Genomic DNA, 26,947 nt, shown 5'->3' with positions numbered 1-26,947 from the left:
TTCAGTTTATAGATGAGTTCTTAGGGTTAAATAGAAATGAAATATATAGACAACCAGAATTATTGGAATTAATAGATTGGAAAATATCTTTGAAATTAAATTGTTTAAATCAACATATACATTATTTGAGAATCATTTTCTACAATCATTTAGAATCAAAATCTGTTATAATGAATTACTAACATATGTAAATCTTAAAAAACGGAAACTGGATATTTATGATGAAAGTTGAAAATGTAATTTTTGTGGTATAGAAGAAGAAATGATTAAACATTTATAGAGATGTAATAAAATTTATGACATCGTGCAGCATATTATAGTTAAAGGATTTAAATTATTTTTAGTAGATATAATTTTTGAAATTTCAAAACAGACATTAATAATAAGTTAAACATAAAGTCGAAGAATTAGATATATGGGATCTTAATAGTTTATATGATTTTACATTTTTATTAAAAAATCAAGTGAGTTACCAATTGGTTGATTTATTGAAGTTATATAAAATAATAGATACAAACTAAGGTATTGGAAAAAATGTTAAAACTAATAATTAGTAAAATAATTTTAGATTTTAAAATATTGATTTGGGAATATAGGAATGAATTACAAGTAGAAAAAAAGAAAAAATGTAATATTAATAGTAAAATGAAAAAAATGAAGTTGAATAATAAGAAACGTGAGGATAATAATGTTTATGTAGTAAACTTTAATAATGAGATTAATTGGAACAAATGGAATGATTTAGCATTCCATTAGGGTGGTCATTGGGCAAATTTTTAGGCAGATCTTGACAGTTACCTGAGAATTTTGGTTGTATAGTGCATAACATCTAAAGGCATCAAATAAAATTAGTGATTTTAAAATGTTAACTACTTAATAAAATTTTATGATAATTGAAAATATAAACTGATAATATTATACTTTAAGTTCTTCTCTTTCAAATTATCGGATTATTTTTTCCATAACTGTCATATTTCAGGAGCTATTAAGATTTAAAGTTGATGTATTTTCATATTAATTTATATAATTTTATATGTAAATGGGAAAAATTCAGAATTTTTAATCACGTGAAAATGATTTTAAACAATCATATTAATTTAATTTATAATACATAAAATGATCAACATCTTTATTACCAAATTTAGTAATAATCTAACTTTATTTAGTAATAATCTAACTATATTTAGTAATGATCGGCATAAAAATAAATTTCTTTATTCATTGACGCTTGTTAAACGCGCATATCTAAGGTTGCTTCTTTGCCGAAACCTAGGGTTTAGGCAAGATGGCGTTTCGCCGAAAAGCGAAATTCTGCCGAAACTATATTAAAGTTATATTAAAAAACTGGCAAAACTTTGGAGAAAAGCGAAACTGCCAAAACTTATTATAAATGCCGAAACTGCCGAAACTCTGCCAAAACTATAATAAATCTATAGTAAAATTTTGACGAAACTAATCGTAGGATTTTGAAGAGGTTTAGACAAGCAACCTTAACCATATCATCATTTTTAACAGTGATATGATCATTTAGGTGACAGGTCAACTTTTTCTTCAGAAAAGTAGTCTTGTTTCATAATGCTTAGTTCTTATATATATTTGTTATCTTATTTTAAGTTTATGTATGTAAGTAAGCGTAGTAATATTAAAACAAAATTGCATCTATAAAAAATTAAAAAAATAATAATAATAATAAAATAAATAAAATACAAATAATAAATAAATTAAATAAATTAAATTAAAATAAATTAAGAAATGGAGAAATCAAAAAATTGAAAAATTGAGGGATCATTACATGAAATTACTGTGTTACATTTTCCTATTGGCTATTTTGTAATTAAATTTAATATGTACATAGTTCAAAAATCATAATCCAGAGCTAATAGTCAACGATTTTGAATTATCCTTATTAATTTTTAATGATTCAACGGCCAGGCTTCGGTCAAATTATGAAATTTTTATGATAGTCATTACCAAAATTTTATTTTTTTAATTTTCATGGAAATTCCATGGAATTTACTAAATTAACTTTCCCTAATGATGCCATTTGCTAATGTACATGTAACGTTGCTTCTCTCTTTTATTGGTAAATCTTAGTTTCTCTGTCATTACACTTATTGCTGCTCCCGAATCTATTATCTTTGTTATTATATGACCGTATTACGGCTTTACGGGTAAAACAAAATTTGGAGGCCTGTTCTCGGCCATAAAATTTACTTCTTTGTACGCCCGTAACAGCTGTAACGTGTGTAAAATATATAAAATATGTGAATTACATATCATGTAATTCCACCTGATTCTGTCATGGTTGTTGATAAAGTGACAATAATTTGCGAAAAATGGCATTCGATTCTAGGCGAAGAAATAACTTTGATCGAACCCTACCATTATGTTAAACTCAGCAAAATTCTTCATCCTCCAAAATTATCAGTTTATGAGATGGATGGGAGTGTAATTGCGGTTCTTCCATACATTCGACAGAAAGTAAAGATGTGGGGAGCTCAAGTTCTTAAAGCAGAAAATATCAAGAATTTGATCGAGGAAGATGACGGCGCATCGGATATTTCTGATGAGGAATTTTCTGATAAGGATGAAACAAATGTTTCCCCAAATGAAAAGAAAAACAAATTGTCTCGGTTTGATTGCATTGCTAGTTTACTTGCATCTGCTGAATGTACTGTAGCTCAAGATATCTTTCGAACCTTGTCTCAATTCCCAATTACATTTCCCTTGATAATGCCTGAATTAGACAGAGAGAAGAGGTTTAAAGTTATGCTTCCTTTGTTTACTGGTCCGGTTATCAAGTGGGAAACAAGTCCCGGAACGATCATTGAAAACCACCTTTTTAATGATCCTTTCAAGTTAATTGTTGCCATTCGGATTGGAACGAATTCCCAGGGCAAAAGCACCATTCTTAATCAGTTGATGGCTTCAAACTATATGTTCTCTTCATGTTCCGAACCAAGAGCAGAATATGGGGTTCCACATATGATCAGCGGAAGTGTCGAGTTTACTTGGTTGACTCAAGAAACTTGTGAAGTGGGTCTATGGAACGATGTTTTCGAAAATTACTACAAGGGAGGGGCAAAGGAAATTGTATTGCTCGCAAATTTACATGGTGATGCCTTAGATTATCCGGATCAAATTAAGTATTTAAATCAATTTTCTTCTGGCTTTTTGGTTTTTTTAATGCCTGAATGCACCCAAAATCAAATCGATGAATTCGAAGCCATAGTTGATCCCAAAAAAGTGATATACGGTTGTGTGAATCATCGAAAATTCCCCGATAAAAAAAAATACACAATTGATATCAAGTCTTTAATGAAGGATAAAACGTTGAAAAAAGTTCGCATGATGTTTAAAGAAGCCTTAAGTTTCGATTCTTTATTTTTCAACGCTGAAGAGTTAAGACTGGGAAGTTCACTCCAATTGGCTAAGAGCATTGAGTTTAATGAGTCGCAACTTTTGATAGACTTTGTCAAAGAGAAAACTTGCCGTCACATTAAGCTAGAGGTTATGCAACTTCAGAGAAAGCAGTTGAATGATGGGATGCAAATTTGGCAAAATAATACAGAATTGCAACTGTTGATACGTTTATACATAGACATATTAAAATTACCTCTCAGGAAAAGAAGACGAGCCCTAGCGCATCTTGAAAGAGAAGTATCTAGGCTTTCTATGATAGAATCCTCTAAAGCTCGAAATCAGGCTGTATTGAAAAGAGAAGAATTACGTAAATCCAGTTTGGTCAATAGGAATCAGGAAAATGAGAAAAAAATTCGAGAAGAGATCGAACAAATTTGGGTGGAAGTTGATAGTATGAGTTTGGGCATGGAACACTTTTTCCGTGAATTGGGTCAATTATATCAAATTTATTCTGTCAGTGATCCAAATAACGAAATTGGGTTAAAAATACCAGAATATTATGCCGAATTACTAATTAGCGGTCACACTATAGAATTACTTGATGGTGATGCTGGAACTATATCTGAAGCTTGGTTCTCGGCTATTTGTGGGCATATTAGCAACAAATTTCCCGATCTTAGAGTTTTCGTGATCAGTATACTTGGCTTACAATCATCGGGAAAATCGACCCTGTTGAACGCTCTTTTTGCATGTAGATTTGCAGTTTCAGTTGGACGTTGTACTAGAGGTCTTTTTATGCGACTATTATTCTTGGAGAAAGAATTGTCTGATCAACTTAATATTGACGCAATTATCCTGATTGATACTGAAGGTCTCGGTGCACCAGAAAAGATGGACGATCCAAATTCGGAAAAGAAAGATCGAATATTAGCAACTTTTGCAATGGGTGTAAGCAATTTAACAATTCTTAACGTACTCGGAGAATCAACGCGAGATTTGACCGAGATTTTACAGATAGCAATTGTAACGATGGCACGTCTTGAAAAGGCCGGAATAGCTCCTGATATTCTTATGGTGCAACATATTTCTGAACGAAACGCATCAAGGTTGTCAGAACCAGAAGAAAAGTTTCGAGGTGCCCTTCAAGCGGCTTTGAAAATAGCTGAAGAACAAGACATTGAAATGGGAATTTCCAATACGGAATGCCTACAAATTCTTGATGAAAGAATTAAGAAGGGTCAACTTCTTAAACAATTTCGACCATTTAAAAATGGTGCGACTGCTTATGCTCCACCTTCAGAGCAATATCACGAGGATGTTGTCAATCTGTACAACGCTATAATTGACGATTGCAAGAATTCACAAAGGAAAATCAAATTTTTAGATTGGTATTCGTTAACACAAAATTACTGGAGTGCAGTCTCTCATGAGGACTTTGCAGTTCGTTTCAAAAATATCAGAGAAATTTATGAATTTATTGATCTTGGTAAACAAATCACAAAATTGAAAGAAACCATTGACAGAGCGTTCCTAACACATGAGGAATTGATCATGCAAAAAATTCGTTCTAAACTTCAGAATTGGACTTCCGATGATAGCTCAAACGTAAATTCGCGAATCCGAAATGAATGTTTGGAACTGATCGAAAAAGGGGTAAAAGATGTTACAGATTGCGAAAATGCTAACTGTGTAGAATGCGAAAAAACGAAAAAGGAAAGAACTGCATTGGAAAATTATCTTAAAGATAAAAATAACGATAAATGTGAAATGGAAACTAAGCAAACGATTGAGAATTATATCGAACTTAATCGTAAATCTTCATCCACAAAACTTAATCAAATGCTCGAGGCCGGCTTTATCCGAAAAGGAATTTCATCTGATTCTTTTGAAATCATCAACAGTCAATTAGAAGTGATCCTAAGAAACATTCCGAGTGAAGGACTGTCTAGCCATCAACGTGAGGAAAAAGTTAAAGAAATATGGAACTTATTGAGGAGCCGTATAGTATTAAAAAATAAGGTTATACCTGTAACGGAATATATAAATGAGGAGTTTGAAAGAGAATATGGGTTTATGCCGGCAAATCTTCGTCAAGATTACAAATCTGGAATTATTCCGGATTTATCCAAATGTTATGCATATAAAACACTTATGATGATTTCACGATATCCAGAGGAAGTGCATATCCTTTCACTTCAGGGAACACTCGATAATTTAGCAGATTTGATCTTTGTAAATAGAGATTCTCGACATTACACCGGAATTATACGTGATGCCAAGGCGAACGTAGACAAAATCCTCTCCGATTTTTCAAGGAAACTTTCTGTAACTTTTTTGCCAGATTTCAAGTGGAATGTTCACTTATACGCTTTATTAAATTTTAAACCAGTAATTGAGAGTTTACAGGAAAAGTGGAATAAAGAAAATACTCCGCTTGGAATGTTTGACCAGAAGAAGGAGGAATATTTTAAAGTAATTGATACTCGGCTTCAATACGGGCATACACTAATTTCTGAAGGCCATATCGCTGGGGATTATTTATTGAGGGTTATTAATAAAAAGGCAATGAAAGCAGGTAATGAAGAACGAGTAAAAGCGATACGTGATATTTATTGGTTGAATAGCTCTGAGTTAGTTAGACTCAAATACTTTGAGAAATTAGCTGAACAAGTTCAAACCGGTGATAAAGAAGAGGCTATACAATATTTTTTAAGCCCAAAACGACGTATAGAAGACTGGTTTAGACGTATAGTTGATGGCTATGTGGTAGGAAATCCAAAACAAAAATTCGATGAAACTTTTAATGGAGAATTCGATCGAGTTCTTCAAGATATTCGTAACTGTAAAAGTTTTGATGAAATCAAAAGATTTGTAAATGAATATATGACAAAAGTTGATAAGATAGACTACAAGTTGAATCTTCAAAGCTCATTCACAAAGGAAAATTTTAAAATATTTCATCGCACTATCGAGGAGGAGCTTAGAACCAAAGGGAATGGCCGCTATCCGAAATCAGAGCCTTTTCAAAAACCGTCCGGAGATAAATCAGTAATGGAAAGGCTTGGGTGTACGGAAGCATGTTATAGATGCGGGGCCCTTTGCTGGGGTTCTCGGGATCATCATATAAATAGTGGCGTAACGAAAATACATCATACTAGTCATCAACCAGAAGGTCTTACAGGAATGTATTATTATTCTTCGCATAATCTTGTTGCAGTGCAATGTCATAACTGGAAGGAGGATGATCTTTTTCGTCGTGGTGAGACGACCGAGCAAACATGGACTCAAGTGAAAGCTGATCTTTCAGATTGGAGATTTGAATCTCACTGCATACATTATTTTAATGACTTAATGTGCTGGTTTTTTGAAAAATTGCATGTAGATCTGGCAAAAATTAAGGATAAAAAACCAGCAACTTATGATGAATTGAGGCGTAATTGTTGCATAAACTTAAATTATCATAACATCATTAGCATACTCAGAACAAAGGTTGGCAACACTTAAGATTTATTTCGTGAATTTTTTTTTTATTTTTCTTTCAGTCAGAATTATAAATATATTATTCCTCATATAAATAAAACTCGAATTATATAAGCTATTTTTTTTTTTAATTTATGATGTTTGATTAGTCACGTATAACGTGCCTTATTTCGTAAAATGTGACTTGCATAGAATCTTAGCATAACAGATAAATTTGGATCAGAACTGTAACATTTTACCTAGAACTGATCGATTTTAATAGTTTTGTTAAAAAATTATGTAATATAACCTTTGTAGCATGTTTGTCGACCTATGGGCATCTTTTACACCTTTGGTTCACAAAAAGACAATCTCTGCAGCGTGAAATCGTGGGTTACACTTTAGGGTTCTGGTATACTGGACATCCAGAATTCGTCCGAAGTATCCAGATACTGCACAATTAGTGCAAGATAGAAAGATAGATTATGAACATCATGAGATTAAGAACTTCAAATTCAAAGCACCCGTACAAGACTAAATAATATGTAACTATTTATGGGTTCTTCGTTACAATGACAACATTCAATTCATCTACAGAATTTTCTTTCATCATATTATCTTCTCTTAAGCTTTTTATGTTGGGAATAATAATTATTCAAATTTTCTCTGGCACCCTATTTTTTCCCGGAAAGCACGCTAAACACTTCTGCATTTTGCCATCTATCCAAATATCCGGGCCAATTTCTCCGTATATCTGATAATTTCCTGCTATCAGATGAATACTTTTGATCGGTTACCATTTATTTTAGTAATATATTCTATATGCTATATCTTGCTTCGAACAAAAAATAAATTATCCGGCAAGTTTTTCCAGTGGCATTGAGTCTTCCAGTAATTCATCTAATAGAAGGTCTATGCCACATAATCTAGCTTCCATTTTATTGTTAGCAGGGCGGACATCCTCATATTTAGTGTTTTGATCCGGATAAAATCTTAAATATTTTAAATGAGATTATTGCCGAAAAAAGATTGTAAATCTCAGTTCTGAATAGACTATAATTTCGACCAGAATATTTAATATATTATGAATCAAAAAATTGGTAATTCTGATAGTTCCATCCTGACTTAACCGAAACGGATACCGGATAAAAACCGGATAAAACCGCTTCGGATCCAAACACTACTCATATTATCACATTATTGCCGATCATTTTGCCGATCATTTCAATTATCTATTCGATATTATCTCATAAAAAACATGATTATTGAGCTACTTTCTTGCAAATTCCACTATGTATAAAACCAAAATAATTTTTCTTTAACCATGCTCATGCAAAATGGATTGAAAAATGATGCTTTGAAAATTTATATTTATTACATAAATTATATCAATTTAATTAATATAATTGCAAATATTAATTTGGCCATAACTCGTGGATTACCTAAAATTAGTTCAGATTATTTTGGCCATTAGTTTTAAAACAGTTAAACTATAACCTATAAAAGTTTCAAGTTTTGGTCTAACTTCTATGATTTTAGCTAGAGCTTTAAAGTCACATATCACTAAATTACTATATGATTGGCAAATAATCGGAAGGTGATATAAAGCATGTGGCAATCCATGAATAAACTTATTTTTTAAATCATCACAATACATTTAAGCCTTGTATAATAATCCATCATTAAATTATTACCTTAACCTAGAGAAACTATTAAAGAAGTCTTTTCTAAGCTTGTCATTTTTCTAATTCTATTTTTATCATCTTAAAATATTCATTTAGTAATTAATCATTCTGAATTAATGGTGGGTATCCTTGCTCTTTTCAGAATCTGAAGCTATCTATTGCTATAATGGATTAGTTATATATTATACCATATCTTTAATTGAAGAATAATCCTACTTCTTTTATAGAATACCTGCCATTTTTTTTTAAAAAAGTGCTAAGGAATTTTACAATATTGCATATTCATTTATAATGCAATTAATTGGATTAACATTATTGTGATTTTCAAATTAGTGTGATCAGGTAATTTGTTAATCATTTATAATGAAAAAACTGAAAATAACTGAAAATAACCAAAACCCTCATACAAATTATATTCAAAAAGTTATTTCTAATAATTAATGGTCAATTATTTTTTGTTTTGATCACTTTTTAATATACAGTTTACCCTTCCTATAGCGAATTTTTATATAACGAATCACATGATGCTTAGCCAATAAAATATGTCAATTTTCCCTCGCTATAACGAAGTAACCAATCAAATTCTTCAAATTCTTCGTTAACTTGCTATAACGAATTTGAGGTGCAGAACGGTTTTTTCGCTATATCAAGGGTAGACTGTAGTAACCACTAATGTAATAATAAGAATTACATGAAATAAAGTTGGAAATTAATTATAGAAATCAATTATAGAAATCGTAGGAATCAAAACTACCAAGTTATATCGCTAGCGAAAATATGAAATAAACAGTGAGATCTCCTGATTTCCTCTTTCATCAATATAAAGAGTTATCACATCAAATCGGTATTCTCATAAATAAATGATCAAATGAATAAACGATCAAACGATCAATTTTGATCAACAAATAACAACATTTCACATAAAATAAATTACATTAGTAATACAAAACATCAAGAGATATAAAACAAATTAACTTCTCTGAATTTTTCCCCATATTTTATCTTTTTTATTAATAATTTTCAAACTTCAATAGCTCTCATTACGAAGTATATATTTATTTCAACTTCTAACCTTTGATAATTCTTCTTACAAAGTGTATATTTATTTCTTCTTGTGATTATTATTATGGAATTAAACATTAATTAAAACTTAGGTAAACTATAAGTATATTCAAAATAACTTTTAATAATTAATATTTTATTGAGTTACACTGAACTGCAGAATCCCTATTGAATTCCACTTATATTTATATATTTTGAAATTTAATTTTACTACCCTAAAATTATAAAAGTACTCTAAAAATATTCTTTTCTTTTCTTTTATCTTTTCCTTTCTTATGTCTTTTCTTTTCTTTTATTTTTTCTTTTGATAAATATTACATCATCTTTAATCTATAAATAGATATTATATCTAAATATTACATTATATTATGTGACCTATTATCACGTTGTCACCCCCGTCTGCCACCCGGCGGTAAACAACGTTCCCTGCTTCTGTTATGTATTCCACGAAACATTAATATTCTTGCTTGGTTTAGTTTTATTACTACTTGACTTTCAAATTGCGATAGCTCTCGCCATGATATTTCATCCATTATCTTCTTTCAAAATACGATAGTTCTCTTTACAAAAGTTTATATTTTATTCATTTCATAATTCTTGTTATGACATTAAATTCACCATGAATTTGTCCAATTAAAATTAATTAAGCGAACATTACAGTAAAGTTTAGGGCGAACCTATTACCTTTAAAATAACATTACGCTTTACTAACAATTAATTAAACAAAATTACTTTTTCATCATAAGAAAATAGTAACAAAAACAATCGAAACAATTAATTTTCATATCAAAGGGTATTTTATTTCTTCATAAAATTCACAATTAACTAATTTACTTAAAGTTTTACATCGTATCTAACGACTGTGGAATTCACTTCCCATTCCGCTCCTATTTAAACCAACTTTCTTATTCTTTCTTTTCCTACTTCTTATTTCTTTCTAATATTTTATATGTTATCTTTTATGCGCTATCTTATATGCTATTTTATATGTTATCTTTTCTAATATGTTATACTATTTTAATATGCTATCTTTTCTTTAAAATAATCTTTCGCATATTATGTTGTAAAGATATAATCCATCTTTTGTGGCTGTGCTATCTTTTCTTTAAAATAAAGTAATCTTTCAAATATTATATCGTAAAGATCCATCTTTTATGGCTGTGCTATCTTTTCTTTAAAATAAAATAATCTTTCAAATATTATATTGTAAAGATCCATCTTTTGTGGCTGTGCTATCTTTTCTTTAAAATAAAATAATCTTTCAAATATTATATTGTAAAGATCCATCTTTTGTGGCTGTTTATCTTTTCTACTGCGTCTCGTCAGCTATTCTTCTACTGCGGCTGCAGTTCATCAATATTTTACATGTTCCTATTTTTTTTGTTCCTTTAATTCGCTATCCTTCCTTTTTATATGATTTACCATTTGTGGCTTATGATTACTCCTCCTAATTGTTCCTATTGTTGAACTTGATAAACTGGTTGCTAAGCCACATCGATCAACTCCCCACTTGATCTATTGGTTCTCCGTTAATCATTTAATAAACATTACATCATGTAGATCATTCCTTCTCCTAAAAGTTTATCCTTTCCGGTTAATTTTATCCCATCATGTGACTTTCTATCGTTTGATCTTTTATTCCATATTATTCCTCCATATTATGCGATTACTCCAGTATCTATGGCTACAACGTGACTTACTATCATTCCCCTATATCACATGACTTTTATCATATGACTTTTATCACGTGATCTAATCTATTTGGTATATTATTTATCTATGCTTAGTATTTGGCTGCTTACAACAGTAAAAAATCTTTTAAACATAATACAGTGTTAGCTTAGTATTGTGTAGATCAAATAACATTTATAGTTTATATGTCCACATGATCATTTTTCGTAATAATTCCACAGCTGATATATATTTATTAAAAAAATTTGCCGATCACACCAATTTGAAAATCACAACAATATAATTATCACTTATTTTTTTATAAAAAGAGTAATTTTTCTGATATTACTTTAAATTAATGTTTAAAGATAATTAAATAATATAATAAATGGTTAATGAATAAGTAATTAGACTTGATAATTTTATTTAAAAACTAAATAAAAAAAAAGATTTTAATTCAAATTTATTAGTTCAAAATTTTAATTTATAATTAATATATATAATTTTATTAATATATCATATAGGAAAGAACTTTTTCTTATAGATCTCATTTTTAAAATTTTACATAGAAAGCAGAAATAGTTTTTCGACAAAAGCACTTAGGAAAAGTTGACACAAGTAAGAAACAAACAACATTTTTAAAGAGTTCAACATTTTAGCTTCACAACCATATCAGTAATAGACATAGCTGTTGATATTTATACTGTTAAAATAGAAATGTGGCGCAGTAATTTTATGTAGATCAATTTTGTAGATCATTTCGTAGATCCCTTGATTTTTTCGATTTTCTTGATATATTTGATTTATTTATTTTATTTATTTTATTTGTTATATTTTATTTATTTGATATATTTATTTTATTTTATTTATTTTATTTATTTATTATATTTGTTTTATTTATTTTATCAAATATTCTTGATTTTTATTTTATTATAAATAGTAATAGGATTTTACCAAGTAGAAGGGGAGGTCAGTTAGTTAGTTAAAAATTGTATTGTAGTTTTCGAGTTATACGAAAAGAGTATTATTCCCAGTAGTATAATTCAAGATAGTTAATTTCGCAACTAAGAGATTATCTATATTTTTCGTTGTATTCAAAATCTCACATTATTTTAATAAAAACCTATTTTCTTTAACTGAACATCCAACGTTATTTCACGTGATTATTTGTGATCAACTTAAGACTCTCCTATTAAGTTAAACTCCAGTTAACCTGTTAAAGCGTTAAAGTTTTTCAGTCGGCTTTAATCGTTGACAGGATAACAATACTGACAAAGTTGAAAAAGAAGTAAAAAAACTTCTATATAAACAAGTAACGCTAGACATTTTACAAGAAGACTTTAGTACTATACTAAAGACCTTTATAGAAGAGCCTAGTACCTCTAGCTCAAACACTGATGACAATATAAAAAATAATATTTTTTATCGTGTACTCATGTTCTTCAAAAACTTCTCTATTAGTGCTGGAATTACAGCCTTTCAACATGTTTACTTGAAAATTGCTGGAAGTTTCCAGATAGAACAGGATCAACAAGAAAAGAATGATATGAGTTTTGAACTCGATCATAATGACACAGATTCAGCTGATGAAGACTCAGACTTTATAGATATAGTAATTTCTGACAATACATCGCACTAATCACAACTTGTATTACCTCTCACAAAGAAAATAACCACACCACCTCAAATGCCTTCTAGACGAAAACGTAAGATGGTAAGAAGGACAAAAAGCTTAAACAAAAAGCTGAGACAGCTGATTTTTTTATCAATAAAGCCTTCCTAGAACAGAAAAAGCTTTTCTTATAAAGCAACCTTGAGGACTTAGAGGCGAGCAGATCTATATCTAAGCTAAAACTAATACTTCAGTATTATAAAGGAGAAAAAAACCAAAAATGGTAAAGGTACAGAAGAAGAGGCGATGTATATAATAACAGGATATCAACCAACAGGACTAGCGTTAGCCAATATTAATGATATCATTCTATACAATATTCCTTCAACCTGAAAAATATAGAGTTATTACATCACCTGGAAGCCTGGAGTAAAATTATCTCCATTAATATTAAGATTACTTAGTAAAAGAAATATAGTACCATTAGATTTAAATTGAAGATGAACCAACTTTGCAAGCAAACATGAAATAGTGGAGCCTGGACAGTACCATTAAGGAACATTCCAATGAGGTGGTTCCCTGCCACCTGGTTTCTCTATGAAAGAAAAGAAAGAGAGAGATTTCAAGCAGTTCTCTATGATATCCCAGATTCAATGACAGCTGCAATACTGTTTTTTCAAAACCAAATCCATCGGACTTTAATAGCGATTTCTGGTTTAAAGCTTTTAAAGTTATAACAACAGAAGAGAGAAAGTGCAAACTTGTAATTTACCTAGAAAAATGGGACGATCTTAACAATCTTATAGGTAAAATTTACAATATTGATGGCAAAACTCTAGATTGGTACTGCTATACAGTCAACTCCCTCTATAGTCACTCCCGTTATAGTCACATTCTACTATATAGTCACACCAGTTGAATGTTCAAAACACTTTATTATTAAAATCTATCCTATATAGTCACAATCTATCTATAGTCACTATCACACCTATCCTCAAAAATCTTATATTAAAAAAAACCATTTATAATCACAGTTATATAAAGAATATATTAAATAACTTGGCATCTAATAATCGTACAAAGATATATCATAGCTTATTAGAATCGTCTCACTGAGACGAATCGAATGGTGGTAGTTTTATCCTTTTCCTTTGCAAGTATTTACGGCCAGACCACCCATTGCCTCTTATGAGACTAATCTCGGGTCTGTGTCCTATCATCTTCAATGGGCAACCATTATACCGAGTATTTAATTCCTCAGGTAACAGCACCACTATAGAAGACATCTCCCATCGGGCCATTTTAGGCTGATCTGAAGCTAGGTACACATCGCCTACTCATCCTATACCCATTGCATGATACTGATACTCAATTTATTTAACGACCTTTAGAGAGCATCTACTTTCATGGAGGACTTTCGACAGGTAACATCAACCATCTAGTACCCTTCCATACTACCATTTTAGGTACTAAGTCTCACTCAAAGCGCCACTACAGCCTGCGATTACCTAGCACCGATAGTACAGTTGTTTACCCCAAAGTGGTATACTTTGTAGTGACCACTCGGACAGGAAGTAGCAGGCATCTGTCCAGGATCACCCCTTATGGTGGGTATCAACCACCAGGGATCACCAACCAGGACCCAAGGAGAGTGGGAATTGAACCCCATAGCCGTGCTACCTGTTCTGTGCACGAACACCTTGGTTGGTCTAAGACCTAACAGAAGGTCTAACTACCACTAAGACATTGCACCCTCAGCTTTACCATCTAGGATGACTATCTAGCCATTACTGACTCCAAGCGGTATCATAGAGTGACCACCCGGACAGGAAGCCCCCCAAGGTATAGTAGTGACCTCAAGGACAGGACTGCGCACATGCCAATGGCCTCATAGGGAACGTTAGAAGGACACCATGACCCTTAGTTGAAATGTGCGGCCTAACCGTACACACTAATTCACCATGATGCAGTCTAACTACACTAATCCCTGTACCTTCACGCTATTGGTTGTAGCGTCTGCAGTAAAATTCTTTTTATTTCTGTGGTCATGGGAATCGAACCTGTGACCTCACCATACTCAGGCTTAATGAGGGTCTCAGTGACTAACCACCGAGATAGGGTGACCAACCCTTAGTTTTATCCTTTTTCTGTGCAAACAGTCTTATGACTTTATCTTTTATTCATATTTTAAATTTTGAAAACGTAATCGAACAATATTACAAAAATAAGAAAATAAACTAATAAAAAATAAAAAGAGTAGCTTTACGACTCATACAAGTAAAGAAATCTAAACTAAAATAAAATTAAAGCAAAGAAAAACTAAACTATTACAGAATCGCATACCCCAACTTTACCCGAAGGCCAGTGTGAGTCAACTATTCAACATCCAAAAATCCAGTCCGTTACCAGAAAGAAATCCTAAGAGGTTGAACTGTTAAGCGGCGCAGAAAATCCAAGTGCGAGATCCATGATCCACTCCGAATTATAGAAGAGGATATCCAAGAAATCCAGGAATCCTGAGAAACTGTCGCCAAAGAAGAGTTGTGTTTTTGTGAAGAAGAAGTAGCAAAAGAAGAGAAATTTATAGACAGGCCACGTAATTTGGAAGCAGCCGAGATACCCTGTGACTCCTCCCAAGCATGGAAAAGAACATTCCAACACAACCAAATCTCACCATAAAGTGCGACTTGGAAGTCATTAAGAAGAGGAGAAATAATCTTATATATGACAAAGAGAGGAAATTGTTGATGTAAAAATGCTGTTAAATGCGCAGGTAATAATCCTCTAGTAAGCCAAAGACAGGACGGAGAAGGAGATTCATAGTTCCAACAATCTAGAGCAGAGAATCCAGTTTGGAAGGTAATATCCAGAGGTTTCAGAGATGAGAACGAAGATAAACAGGAATCTCTGAATTTGATAATTTCAGAACGATGTGTCAAACACGGATTTAAATCTGGAAGAATATAAGGACAAGTCCAAAGATGATTCAAATCTTCAGGAGCTGAGTTGCATTGTGGACAAAGCCAATCGGGAGAATATACTTTACAGAAACCTTGAAAATTTGAGCGATGTTGAATTGATATGGATACGATATAAATTTCATGTCATAATGGTATCAATTTCCGTGATGATATTGTTATAATGTTGATTCGATATCGTTACTTCATCACCATAATTTATCGCGAAAATATCGTGGCGATATCTATTTAAAAGAATATCAAATCGGCACAGTCTTGATATCATTACGATGTCAGTAATTTCAAAAAAAAAGATGTAGTATTTTCGATATTGATTTGATATCGTCACTTCATCACCATAATTTATCGCGAAAATATCGGGACAACATTTATTTAAAAGAATATCTGATCGGTATAGTCTTGATATCGTTACGATATTGTTAATTTCAGGGAGAAAAAAGATGTATTTACGATATTGATATGATATCGTCACATTATCACCATAATTTATCGCGAAAATATCGTGATGATATCTATTCAAAAGAATATCAAATCGGCACAGTCTTGATATCATTACGATGTCAGTAATTTCAAAAAAAAAGATGTAGTATTTGCGATATTGATTTGATATCGTCACTTCATCCCCAATTTATCGCCGAGATATCATGACAATATCTATTCAAAAATATCTAATCGGCACAGTCTTGATATCATTACGATGTCGGTAATTTCAAATAAAAAAAAAAGTATTTACGATATTGATTTGATATTGTCACTTCATTGCCGCAACTCATTTGTGGTATTGCAACTCATCCGCAATACCGTAAATATTAAACTTTATTTTTTTACAAATTAATAAAAAACTTTTAAATGTATAACGTGCTGTCATATTAATAAAATAAAATTCTGATATTTTATGCGATTTTGAGAAGCTATTACTGATAGAGTTGCGTTTTACCTTCTAATTTTAACATTGCATCCTTAAAACATACGAATATCGTCAAAAAATCCATGATTTCTCAATATTGATTTTATTTGTGATTATCTAGAATTCAATTAAGTAATATTTTTAAGTAATATACATTAGTTATCTCAAAAAGTAACTTCTTCTTAATAGACTTAGAGAATACAATGTTGCAAAGCATCTTTTAACGCCAGATTGAGCTTGTGCATTCATACACCGTCATCCACCTTGTCTCCACGTACGATTTTAGACCTCCTCCTTGTATATTTTTTAATTGAATAGCGCTTTAAGTAATGCCGCGCCTATAGCCGAATTTTTGAAAAATCTTGTGAGATTACATTTGCGCATTTAATCATGTCAGAACTGATTAAATTAACGCAGCGCGCAATGCACCGTATATCAAGAATTGATGGATGATTTTGAGAGATAATTCGGCGGTGTGGTCCCATAAAGCTGATAAAATGATCATGTGAATCTTAGAATAGATAACAAATAGAAGAAACAAAATTAAAATCAGAATATTAATAAAGAAATAATAATGAAATTTACCAATCGTACAATTAGTTTCCTTAGCTAATTCATTATAGATTCGTAAATTTACACGAGCCAATTCAGCTTGTAATAACGTTCCACTTAAAATTTGTCGAGTTGGTAGTAGGTTGTACGCTGGTTGTAAAGTTTTAATCATATCAATAAACCAAGGTTTTCAATAACACTAAATGGGATGCTACTCAATACTCATATCAAAAGCTTTAGTAACCGAACGGTCAATAGCATCAAAATATCTCTTTTCCAATTTGTTGTTTTTTTTGTTAAAATTTTGAATTGATGTATGTTCGTAATTTTGTCTTTGCTTTTATTTGGTGATTACCTCCAGTTTAATTAATCACGATATTGCAAATTAACTGTGATTAATTATGGTATTGCAGAATAATTGTAACGTTGCAGAATAAATGCGGTTGCGAAATTGCGAAAATTTAGACATCATAATTCGTAATGTTCGCAATATCATAACCGTCATCCTTAATTATAACAAAAAAAAATTAATTTGCAAAAAATTAGACTTTTGTTTATTTTATTACTAAAAGCATCATGTGGTATATTACAAAATTTCCTTGAATATTGAACTTCACGTGATATAAACCTACAATTAATCAAAAAAAATCTTGATATCGCTAATATCGAAGCGGTATATCATGAAGACATCCCCATGGTTTTTTTTTTTGCTTTCCCTCCTACGTTCAAAAAAGATTTTTCAGAAAAATTATAGATATTAAAAAATTGTTACGATGTGAAAACTGATAATTCCACGTGTATAAATATATATAATAATAAAAACATATAATACACAATATACCTTATTTCGCAATCGTGATTTTCTTTCATCATTACTACTCTCTTCATTATCAATGGAACGTCAGCGCCTATGTAATAGCGAGATAAGTCCAATGATCTTGCAACATTTATTTTTTCAGCTACGAGCTGTCTTATCGTCTTTTTTTTAATTAAACATATAATCCAACAACATTTCGAAGAGCTTTTTTCATTTCTTCAGGTAATTCATTTGAAACACACGTTAACCACTGACGAAATATAGCCAAAACTTCAAGGGGAAGATTGCGAAAATTAGCGCCAATACTACTACTATTTTGATACGCGCTACCTATATTCAGCCACAATTCACTCCTCTTAAATTCCTAGCAGAATGGTCAAGATGCTGTACGAAGAAATAATGCTCTTAATTCAACGTATATGATGTTTGATCCCCATTTGGGAGGGAACTATAACGTTGCTTTCTAATAATTCGCTCATCTATTTCTGACTTTATTCACTAGATCTTTGCTCTTGGGAAGGACTTCTGGGTAGTGACGGTCTTTAACAAAGTAACTCCAATTATTAATTAATAGTAGTTGTTCAAATTCGTCTCTATAATAAAAATTAAAATAGGTTCAAAATATATGAATTATAAATATTACAGATTTATTATAATGATACGTAAATATATTTACCTTGGGAGTACGTGTTTGTGCATTTTCCAAACGCGGAGAACAATATGGAGAACTAGCCGGAGAAGATTCCATCGGAGTTGTTGATAATATAGGACTTTGGCTTTTCTTATATTGCCTTCCGGCAACCATATTGACGTATTCAGGAAAACAAGCCCAAACCGACTACTTAATTGCAAGATGATCTGACGCTTTACTCGTTATGTTCTCAATTCTTTCTTTTTTAACATTTCGTCTACAATTATTAGATAGATATCAAGGTAAGTGAATTATTCATATCATAAAAAGAAAGAATACTGAATATCAACTATAAGTCACCTATTTCTTCTTGACCAATTTGAGGCGATGATAGATGATAGAGCGATGATTGAGGTAGCGGCGACGATTGATACTCTTATAGCTATTGAGGTGTTGCGACCATTAAGGTTGAGATTGTTGAAGTTGTTGCGACCATTGAAGGTTGTTGAGGTTGTTGAGGTTGTTGAGGCCATTGAGATTGAGGTGGTTGCGGCCATTGAAATTGTTGAGGTTGAGATTGTTGAAATTGTTGAGGTTGTCGCGGCCACTGAAATAGAGTTTGGGGTTGAGATTGTTGCGGTTGTTGAGACTGAGGTTGTTGATATTGCGGTTGCGATGGCTGCCAATGTTTAATAAGCGAGCCTTTTTTACGAATTCCTTGTTCTTTATCAAAATCTTGAGAAGACATTTTAATGATAGTTAAAAAATGCAAGTCAAAAAAAAAACAAATATCTAAATATAAAAAAAAAAAGAAATAATTAATTGAATAAAAAAAAAAAATTTTTTTTATCCCTTTTTTTTGCGTTGATCTTACCACATCATGATCGAAAAAAATTAATTATTAGTTTTTAAATTATAAATTAAATTACAATTTTACTAATTTAATATATAAACTTGCCTTTTGGGTAATTCCAGATTTAGAATAACTTCCTTGTCCGGAAAAACTGCTTCTCTTAATAGGCAATTGGATCCCTCAGGATCTTTTGGCAAATCGTACTCAAATTTGACAAATATGAGTTTCGTATTATTAATATTTACATCAACAGAGAGATTTTTCACATTAAAAATAAAAATATCTACAATTAAACAGCTTTACCAAAAAAAAAGTAAATAAAATATTAATAAAAACAATTAATATTAATATAAATAAACTAATATTAATACCTATTAATTTCGACTTCAAAAATATTGTAAGCTGGTAATTGTGATATTAATTTCGACTTCAAAAATATTGTAAGCTGGTAATTGTGATTGTGATGGTTGTGGTGATTGTGGTGGTGGGAGTTGTACCGGTGATGATTGTGGTGATTGTGGTGGTGGGAGTTGTAACGGTGATGATTGTGGTGATGGTTGTGATAGGGGCGGCTGTACCGGGGATTGTAGTGATTGGTTTTGTGTATTCTAATTTTTTATAAAAAATTTTAATAAGTAATAATTCCTTCATTAATTTATATTTCATTAATGTAATAATAGTGCTTACAGATCGTCCATCATCATCGTCGTCATCATCATCATCATCATCATCATAATCATCATCATCTCCTCCTTTTGGACGTGCTTCTGCGAACATGATTGTTTTACTTAGAGGTCCGATAAATTTTTTGTTTCTCACATAATTGTAAAATCTAGTTTTATCATCATCATTTTCGAAGTGCACAAATCCATGCCTAAATATAACAAATGTTCATTTAATTAAATTATTAATTAAAAATTGTATATATTAATTATTTTATTTCATTACCCCCAATCAGGATCCTTTCTGATATGTACAAAATTGTAAGAAAATCTATTCTTTAACCATCCCTTAACGTCTTTCGATTTTATCCCTTTTAACTCTTTCGTGTTCTTACCACCGAAGAAAACTGATAATTTATGATCACGACAACATTCATGTCTTTTCTTACCTATATTATTATTAAATAAAATTAAAAATAATAAATTAATACTTTATATTAAAAAAAAGAAAAATGATTCATTCTTGATATATACTTTTTCATATAATATATTTGATTTCAATAAAGGAATATTAAATATCATATTTTAACAAAGGAATGGGAATGTTAAAGATGAAAGGAAACATATTTTAGCCTTTCGGGACGAAAGGAATCTTATTTTAGCCTTTCGTGACAAAAGGAATCTTATTTTAGCCTTTCGTGACAAAAGGAATATCGATTATTTTAACCAAGGATTTAGCCTTTCATGACGAAAGGAATATTTTAATTCAGCCTTTGTGACAAAGGAATAGCAAGCAAATTTACTTACCCATTTTTCTTTGTTTACTAAATCTTACGAAACCCACATTCTTATTGTAATTCGAATGCAAAATTCGATAGATTTTATTGGTCAGTTAATGTTAATCATCATGTGAAATCAAATATTTTTTTTTTAGTCATACTCAAGTTTCACAAACCCAATTATATTGCACTATACGTCATAATTACACATCTTAATTACAAAAAAACTTTTCGTGTCACTTATCAGTCCAATCAAAAATAAATAAACCGGATTTTGAACAGGCGTAACACGAGATTATATTTAAACGTAGGGATGTTAACGGTTCGGTCCATCTGGTTTTCGGTCCAAAAACTGGTGGTTTGAGTACAAAACCGAACCGTTATAGGTTTAGAACCAGAGTTTGAACCGAAGTTTGGACTGAAGTTTAGACCGAAGTTTAGACCGGATATTTATAGTATTTTATACAAAATTGTGTAATGCAGATCATGAATTTAAATATATCGTATATCGTCAAAAAATTTTTTATTATAAGAAAAAAAATTACCAACAAAATTTCACATAATGTAAAAAAAAAGGAAAAAAAAAAGACATATTGCAAGTATTGATTCAATTTTCCATTCTTTCTTTTTCTGATATCCAATTTTTCATGCATATAATTGCCCTTGCCGTTTCAGGATCTAACCTATTTCTAGTTTTTGAAATAGTTAATCCCGAAATTGAAAATGCCCTTTCTGATGAAACCGACGTTGCTTGGATTGTTAAATAATCCTTAGCTATTTGAGATAGTACTGGGTAATCCTTTTCATAAGTTTTCCACCAAATTAAAGAACCTGTATTACTATCTACTGGAGAATTTAAGTATCGATCTAATTCATCATGCGATACTTCTTGACGAATATTATTTGGATTAAGTAAATTAAGAAAATAATCACGAGATGATCATGCTGGTGCTGATGGTATGGTTTGATTATTTAAGGGTAAATATGACAAATATAATTCTTGTAATTTACTAATAATTTCAGTTATATCATTATGACTAAATAATGTGGTTTTGTAGCGTGGATCTAATATTGAAGAAGTAATGGAAGATTGATTCAAATATTTGTCCCAATAGGCTTTCAATTTATTACAAATTGCTGATGCTATTGCCTTTTGTGTATGGTGATTTCCTCTTTGATAATGATCCAATTTTTTAAACATTCCATTAAAAACCAATCTTATATCACCTTGTGTAGGATTTTTTGATGATGATAATAAATTGGTTGCTTCATACATAGGTTCTAATACCTTTGCTAATTCCTGTAAAAAAAAAATAATAATTAATAAATATATAATTATAAAATAAAATAAATAATAATTTATAAAATAAAAAATACCTTAATATATCGCCATTCAGATATTGTTGGAAATAAATCTCCAAGTTCTTCAACATTTGTTGTTGCAAGTAATTCTGAAACACCCTGCATTAAGATTTGTCTATTAATCATAAAATATGTGGAATTCCAGCGAATGTCTATATCTAAAATTGGTTTAAGAAATTTAACTTTTTTAAGGGTACAAATTTCTGATAATTTATCCAAAAATAATGGTGAATTCTTGATTTTAACAACAAATTGACGAAGTTTTTTGATTTCATTTCCAACATGACTCATTCCTGCTTTTACTGCTAAATTTATAATATGTGCAGCACATCTGTAATGAGTAAAAGCCATATTATTAAACTCCTGATCTAATTCAGTTGCTAGTTGATTACCACATGCTATCATGTTGCTTCCATTGTCTGTAGTTAATGCAAGAATATTATTACTGATACTAAACTCTTCAAGAATTTGTAAAAGCTTGCTAGTAATTAACCCAGCTGTATGAGAACCATTTACAGGAATTAAATCAAGTAAGAGATTTTTTAATTCCCAATTGTTGTTAATATAATGCATTGTTACTCCAAGATAACAATCTTTTGAGATTTCTGAAGTCCAAATATCAGTAGTAAGAGAGATTTTTGAGTTAATTTGTGAGACTTCATTAATTAACACATTTTTTCTCATTTTATAATTTTCTATGAATTTTTCCTTTAAGGTTTGTCTGCAAGGTAAAATATAGTGGGGATTCAATTTATTAATTAATAATTTGAATTCAGGATTTTCAACAATGGTAAAAGGTTGCAAATCAGTTGCAACAAAATCAACCAAAGAATCTGTGATAGGTTTAGATTTTGATGGAGAGTAAGGTTTAAAACGTAAAGTACTTTGCTGAAATCTTCAAATTTGCCACAATATTTTAATGATACATTTTCAACATCTTCACGACGACATCATGATTTTTTTGAAGATATCGTGACGATATAGTTATGATAGTCTTAACGATACCTTTCCAACATCTTCGCGATATTAAAATCGGTAACATTTTGATATCAGAACGATATCATATTGATTTCGTAATTTAATATCGCGAAGATGTTGGAAAGGTATCGTTAAGACTATCATAACTATATCGTCGCGATATCTTCAAAAAAATCATGATGTCGTCGTGAAAATGTTACGATGATGTTGAAAATGTATCGTTATGATTATCAAACCGTATTGTTACGATATCATTTAAAAATCGTGATGTTATCGTGAAGATGTTGCGATGATGTTGAAAATGTATCGATATAATTATCAAACCGTATTGTTACGATATCATTTAAAAATCGTGATGTTATCGTGAAGATGTTGCGATGATGTTGAAAATGTATCGATATAATTATCAAACCGTACTGTTACGATATCATTTAAAAATCGTGATGTTATCGTGAAGATGTTGCGATGATGTTGAAAATGTATCGATATAATTATCAAACCGTACTGTTACGATATCATTTAAAAATATTATTTCATTTAAAAATATTATTAAGATATCAGGACGACATTTACACAGTATCAAGATGATATTTGACAAGAATTTTGGGTCATGAAAAAATTGTGAACCGTAGGTACTAGTACATTCAATAATTTTTATTAATTGATAATGCCGTATATATTATTAATATGCAATTATGATGGTCAAAATGAAAAATAAAAACAACGTATCGATATCATTGTTATTACAGCTTGAAGTAGTCACGTTCCGTCATTATTGATTCACAATTGTTGAATTGATAAGTATTGCGAAGTTTAATCGTACTTGGTAAATTATGTAGGCGCATCCCTCTCTAGTAACATAAAACAATGCGACAATATCGGTATGACAATAATATTATAAATGTTGAATTGATGTAAGTTTCCTGATTACGACGCACCTGGTAAATTACTTCTCTCTCCGACGGTTAACATAAGACACTAATATTATACCAAATACTGAATTGACAAGAGTCTGTATTACATACAACGCAAGTTTCTGCGAAATTAAAGATAAGTACCTGGTAAATTAGACATCTCTCTCTCTCCAGATGGTTAACTGTTATGACACTAATATTGTATCGAAACTTTGTGACAATTGTTAAATTAATAAGTACACGGATTATGGTGCAAGTTTCTGCGAAATTAAAGATACGATCGTACCTGGTAAATTAGACACATCTCTCTCTCCCCGGATGGTTAATATAAACCAACGTGACGATATCGTTATAACATAATGGAGTAGTTACGCACAACATTATCGGATTTCGTCACAAATATTAAATACTACTAGGATTCACCTGTTAACTACATTAGCAGTTAATGGTTAAAACCTAAACTTGAAATAAAGTAAAAATTTAATTATTTAAATTTTTTCTTGATGTTATTCTTGAACATGCAACATATAGTTGTCCATGAGAAAATACAGGAGTTGAAGATACAAACCAACCTAATTAAATGATAGTTCTTAAGATTTATTAAAGTCATTGCAAATGCTGGTTGTTAATCCTAAAAAAGATGCATAAATTAAAGTACTGCATTTATAGAAATCAAACGAAATTTTTTTTTAAAATAAAAATTGGTCTCAGAACACTTGACCAAGATTTTCAACCTTAAGAATCAAAAAATGCAATAAGTGGGTTGAGCTCATCCGGCGGGGCCTACCTCATTAGAGTGTCCCTTAGGTCGTCAGCCATTAGTACCCAACTGCCTATGACCAATGATACATCACCACTACCTTCTGATACCACAAGATCCCAAGTATTACATAGGAGTACGGCGCTTTCGCTATGTGCATACCCTGCCTCCATGATACGGCCTACCATATAGAGGTCTTAAAAATGGTGCATTTCATCAGCGGCCAAAAAAAAACCCTCGAATGATCCCCAAGTACAGTAGTACCTTTTGTGAAAAAATTTCAGGATAATCTCTCTTTCTTTTCGTTCCTTTGTTTTCTCTTTTTCGTTTTTTCACAATGGTTTTTTTCTTTTTTCTTCTTCTTTCCCTTTATTCTTTTTCTTTGGGTATTGATATGAAAAAAAAATTATTATAAAAAGGTAAAAACTATTAAAACTGAACGCGTAATTATTTTTGACGCGTTATATAAATGTCAAAGATAGTTTAACATAACCCAGCGAGAGCAGAATATGTACCTGTCGTACGCCGGAATAAAAATAGACGCGCATATACAGTGGTCTGACTGTAATTGTTAATATGAATATATTTTTTTGAATAAATTATACTGTTGATAACAAAAACTGTCAAAATGTTTTTCGGTATTAAAAAAAAATTTAAAAAAATTGAATAGAGAGATGTAGACGTAAACATAATCGTGCGAATGTTTAACATGTCTAACAAACAATGATTTGATTGGATAAAAATTGCAAAGTCACGTGCCTAATAAATTCATGAATACGATATCAAACGATATCGTAACGATATCGTTATCTTTATTTATTTAATAAATCACGTTATCATAAATAAATATACCGAAAAGAATCATTGTACTGCATAATAAAGCTATATAGCCGTAAAATAATAATTATTTTTTATCCACAAATCAATTTTCGTATCATAGACAAAGTGAACTTTCTGTACGTGGTCAATTATTGATATCGGGAAGATTCTTCTCCAGCGAATGTCTTGGCTTGTCTGAATGCGAAAAAGAGGACATTTCAATACGTTGTGAATTCTGTTAATATTGTCAAACCAATCAATAGTAATAAAGGCATAATATTTATCATCATTGCCTTTGTATTTGAAGATCCCTTTTATAATCGCATAACATTCACCACTGTCTTCCTCGTGTATTGTTACGACGTCACCAATATGAAGATGTACTTTGGAAAATACGCCATCGCTTTCTTCCATAGTGTATGTCGCCAATTCATACCAGCTCATTTGAGAATATATAAGAGCTGACTTTTGTCCAATGTCCATAAATGAAAGAAGCAGCTCAGATTTGAAATTTGGCAAATTTTTCATGATATTTTCGCGATCCTGACGGGATAAGCTCCTCTTTAAGATAATATTTGTAATAAAATCCACTGGAGATGAAATCGCTATATAAAATAAAAATACGTTAATAATTGCGGAAATATTATTATTATAAAATTGTAATACAAACCTTCTTCATTTCCTTCCAGTTCTTGTTCATTTGATACCTTGTCTTCAGTAATATACCAATTAGTCAATAAATTTCTAAAATTTGAGGACATAGTAGCGAAACCTCTACAAGGTTGTGATAATCTTTGATCTGCGCCTCCATCTACTAAATGACGAATTGCAAAGAGCGTAGTATACCGCTTTAACAAGTCTAGCTCGACATTCTTGCAATTTGTTCGTAGTACCATTGCTTTAAAGATCCGATGCACCATCTCTTTGATACCAACTTGAGTGTTTATAAGAGTACCATAAGTCCTTGCATGCACCAGCAAGTGGATATTGATATGCAGGTTTGGTAAGTTAGCAAATTCAGGGAAAACCTAAAGCCACATTATTAAATAATATTTTATATATTGATAAATAAAAAATAAAAAA

At 30.8% G+C, this 26,947-nt stretch overlaps 5 protein-coding genes across 5 annotated transcripts; 2 read left to right on the top strand and 3 right to left on the bottom strand.

Annotated features, from left to right (window-relative positions):
* The first annotated feature begins 2,179 nt into the window (after positions 1–2,179).
* Positions 2,180–6,961, top strand: OCT59_001246 (uncharacterized protein). The gene has a single exon (XM_025318941.2). It carries the CDS (start codon positions 2,302–2,304, stop codon positions 6,865–6,867), a length of 4,566 nt encoding a protein of 1,521 aa, XP_025174920.1. The 5' UTR covers positions 2,180–2,301; the 3' UTR covers positions 6,868–6,961.
* A 5,714-nt stretch (positions 6,962–12,675) lies between these two features.
* OCT59_001245 (uncharacterized protein) lies at positions 12,676–12,879 on the top strand (the record flags this gene model as incomplete). Its single annotated transcript, XM_025326674.2, has 1 exon — positions 12,676–12,879. The coding sequence occupies one exon, from the start codon at positions 12,676–12,678 to the stop codon at positions 12,877–12,879; it is 204 nt and encodes a 67-aa protein (XP_025174919.2).
* Positions 12,880–18,278: 5,399 nt separating this feature from the next.
* OCT59_001244 (uncharacterized protein) lies at positions 18,279–18,911 on the bottom strand (the record flags this gene model as incomplete). The annotated part of the gene is made up of 2 exons (XM_066139424.1): positions 18,279–18,470; positions 18,783–18,911. 2 exons carry the CDS (start codon positions 18,909–18,911, stop codon positions 18,279–18,281), a joined length of 321 nt encoding a protein of 106 aa, XP_065988829.1.
* A 268-nt stretch (positions 18,912–19,179) lies between these two features.
* OCT59_001243 (uncharacterized protein) lies at positions 19,180–19,485 on the bottom strand (the record flags this gene model as incomplete). The annotated part of the gene is made up of 1 exon (XM_025327533.2): positions 19,180–19,485. One exon carries the CDS (start codon positions 19,483–19,485, stop codon positions 19,180–19,182), a length of 306 nt encoding a protein of 101 aa, XP_025170786.2.
* Positions 19,486–19,976: 491 nt separating this feature from the next.
* OCT59_001242 (uncharacterized protein) lies at positions 19,977–21,063 on the bottom strand (the record flags this gene model as incomplete). Its single annotated transcript, XM_066139423.1, has 4 exons — positions 19,977–20,198; positions 20,278–20,464; positions 20,539–20,701; positions 21,060–21,063. The coding sequence occupies 4 exons, from the start codon at positions 21,061–21,063 to the stop codon at positions 19,977–19,979; spliced, it is 576 nt and encodes a 191-aa protein (XP_065988828.1).
* Positions 21,064–26,947: the final 5,884 nt, after the last annotated feature.

This window comes from Rhizophagus irregularis, chromosome 1 (assembly GCF_026210795.1).
Source record: "Rhizophagus irregularis chromosome 1, complete sequence".
Classification (NCBI taxonomy): Eukaryota; Fungi; Glomeromycota; class Glomeromycetes; order Glomerales; family Glomeraceae; genus Rhizophagus; species Rhizophagus irregularis.
Note: the sequence above shows the minus strand (reverse complement) of the source record. Positions and strands in the feature narration are given on the sequence as shown.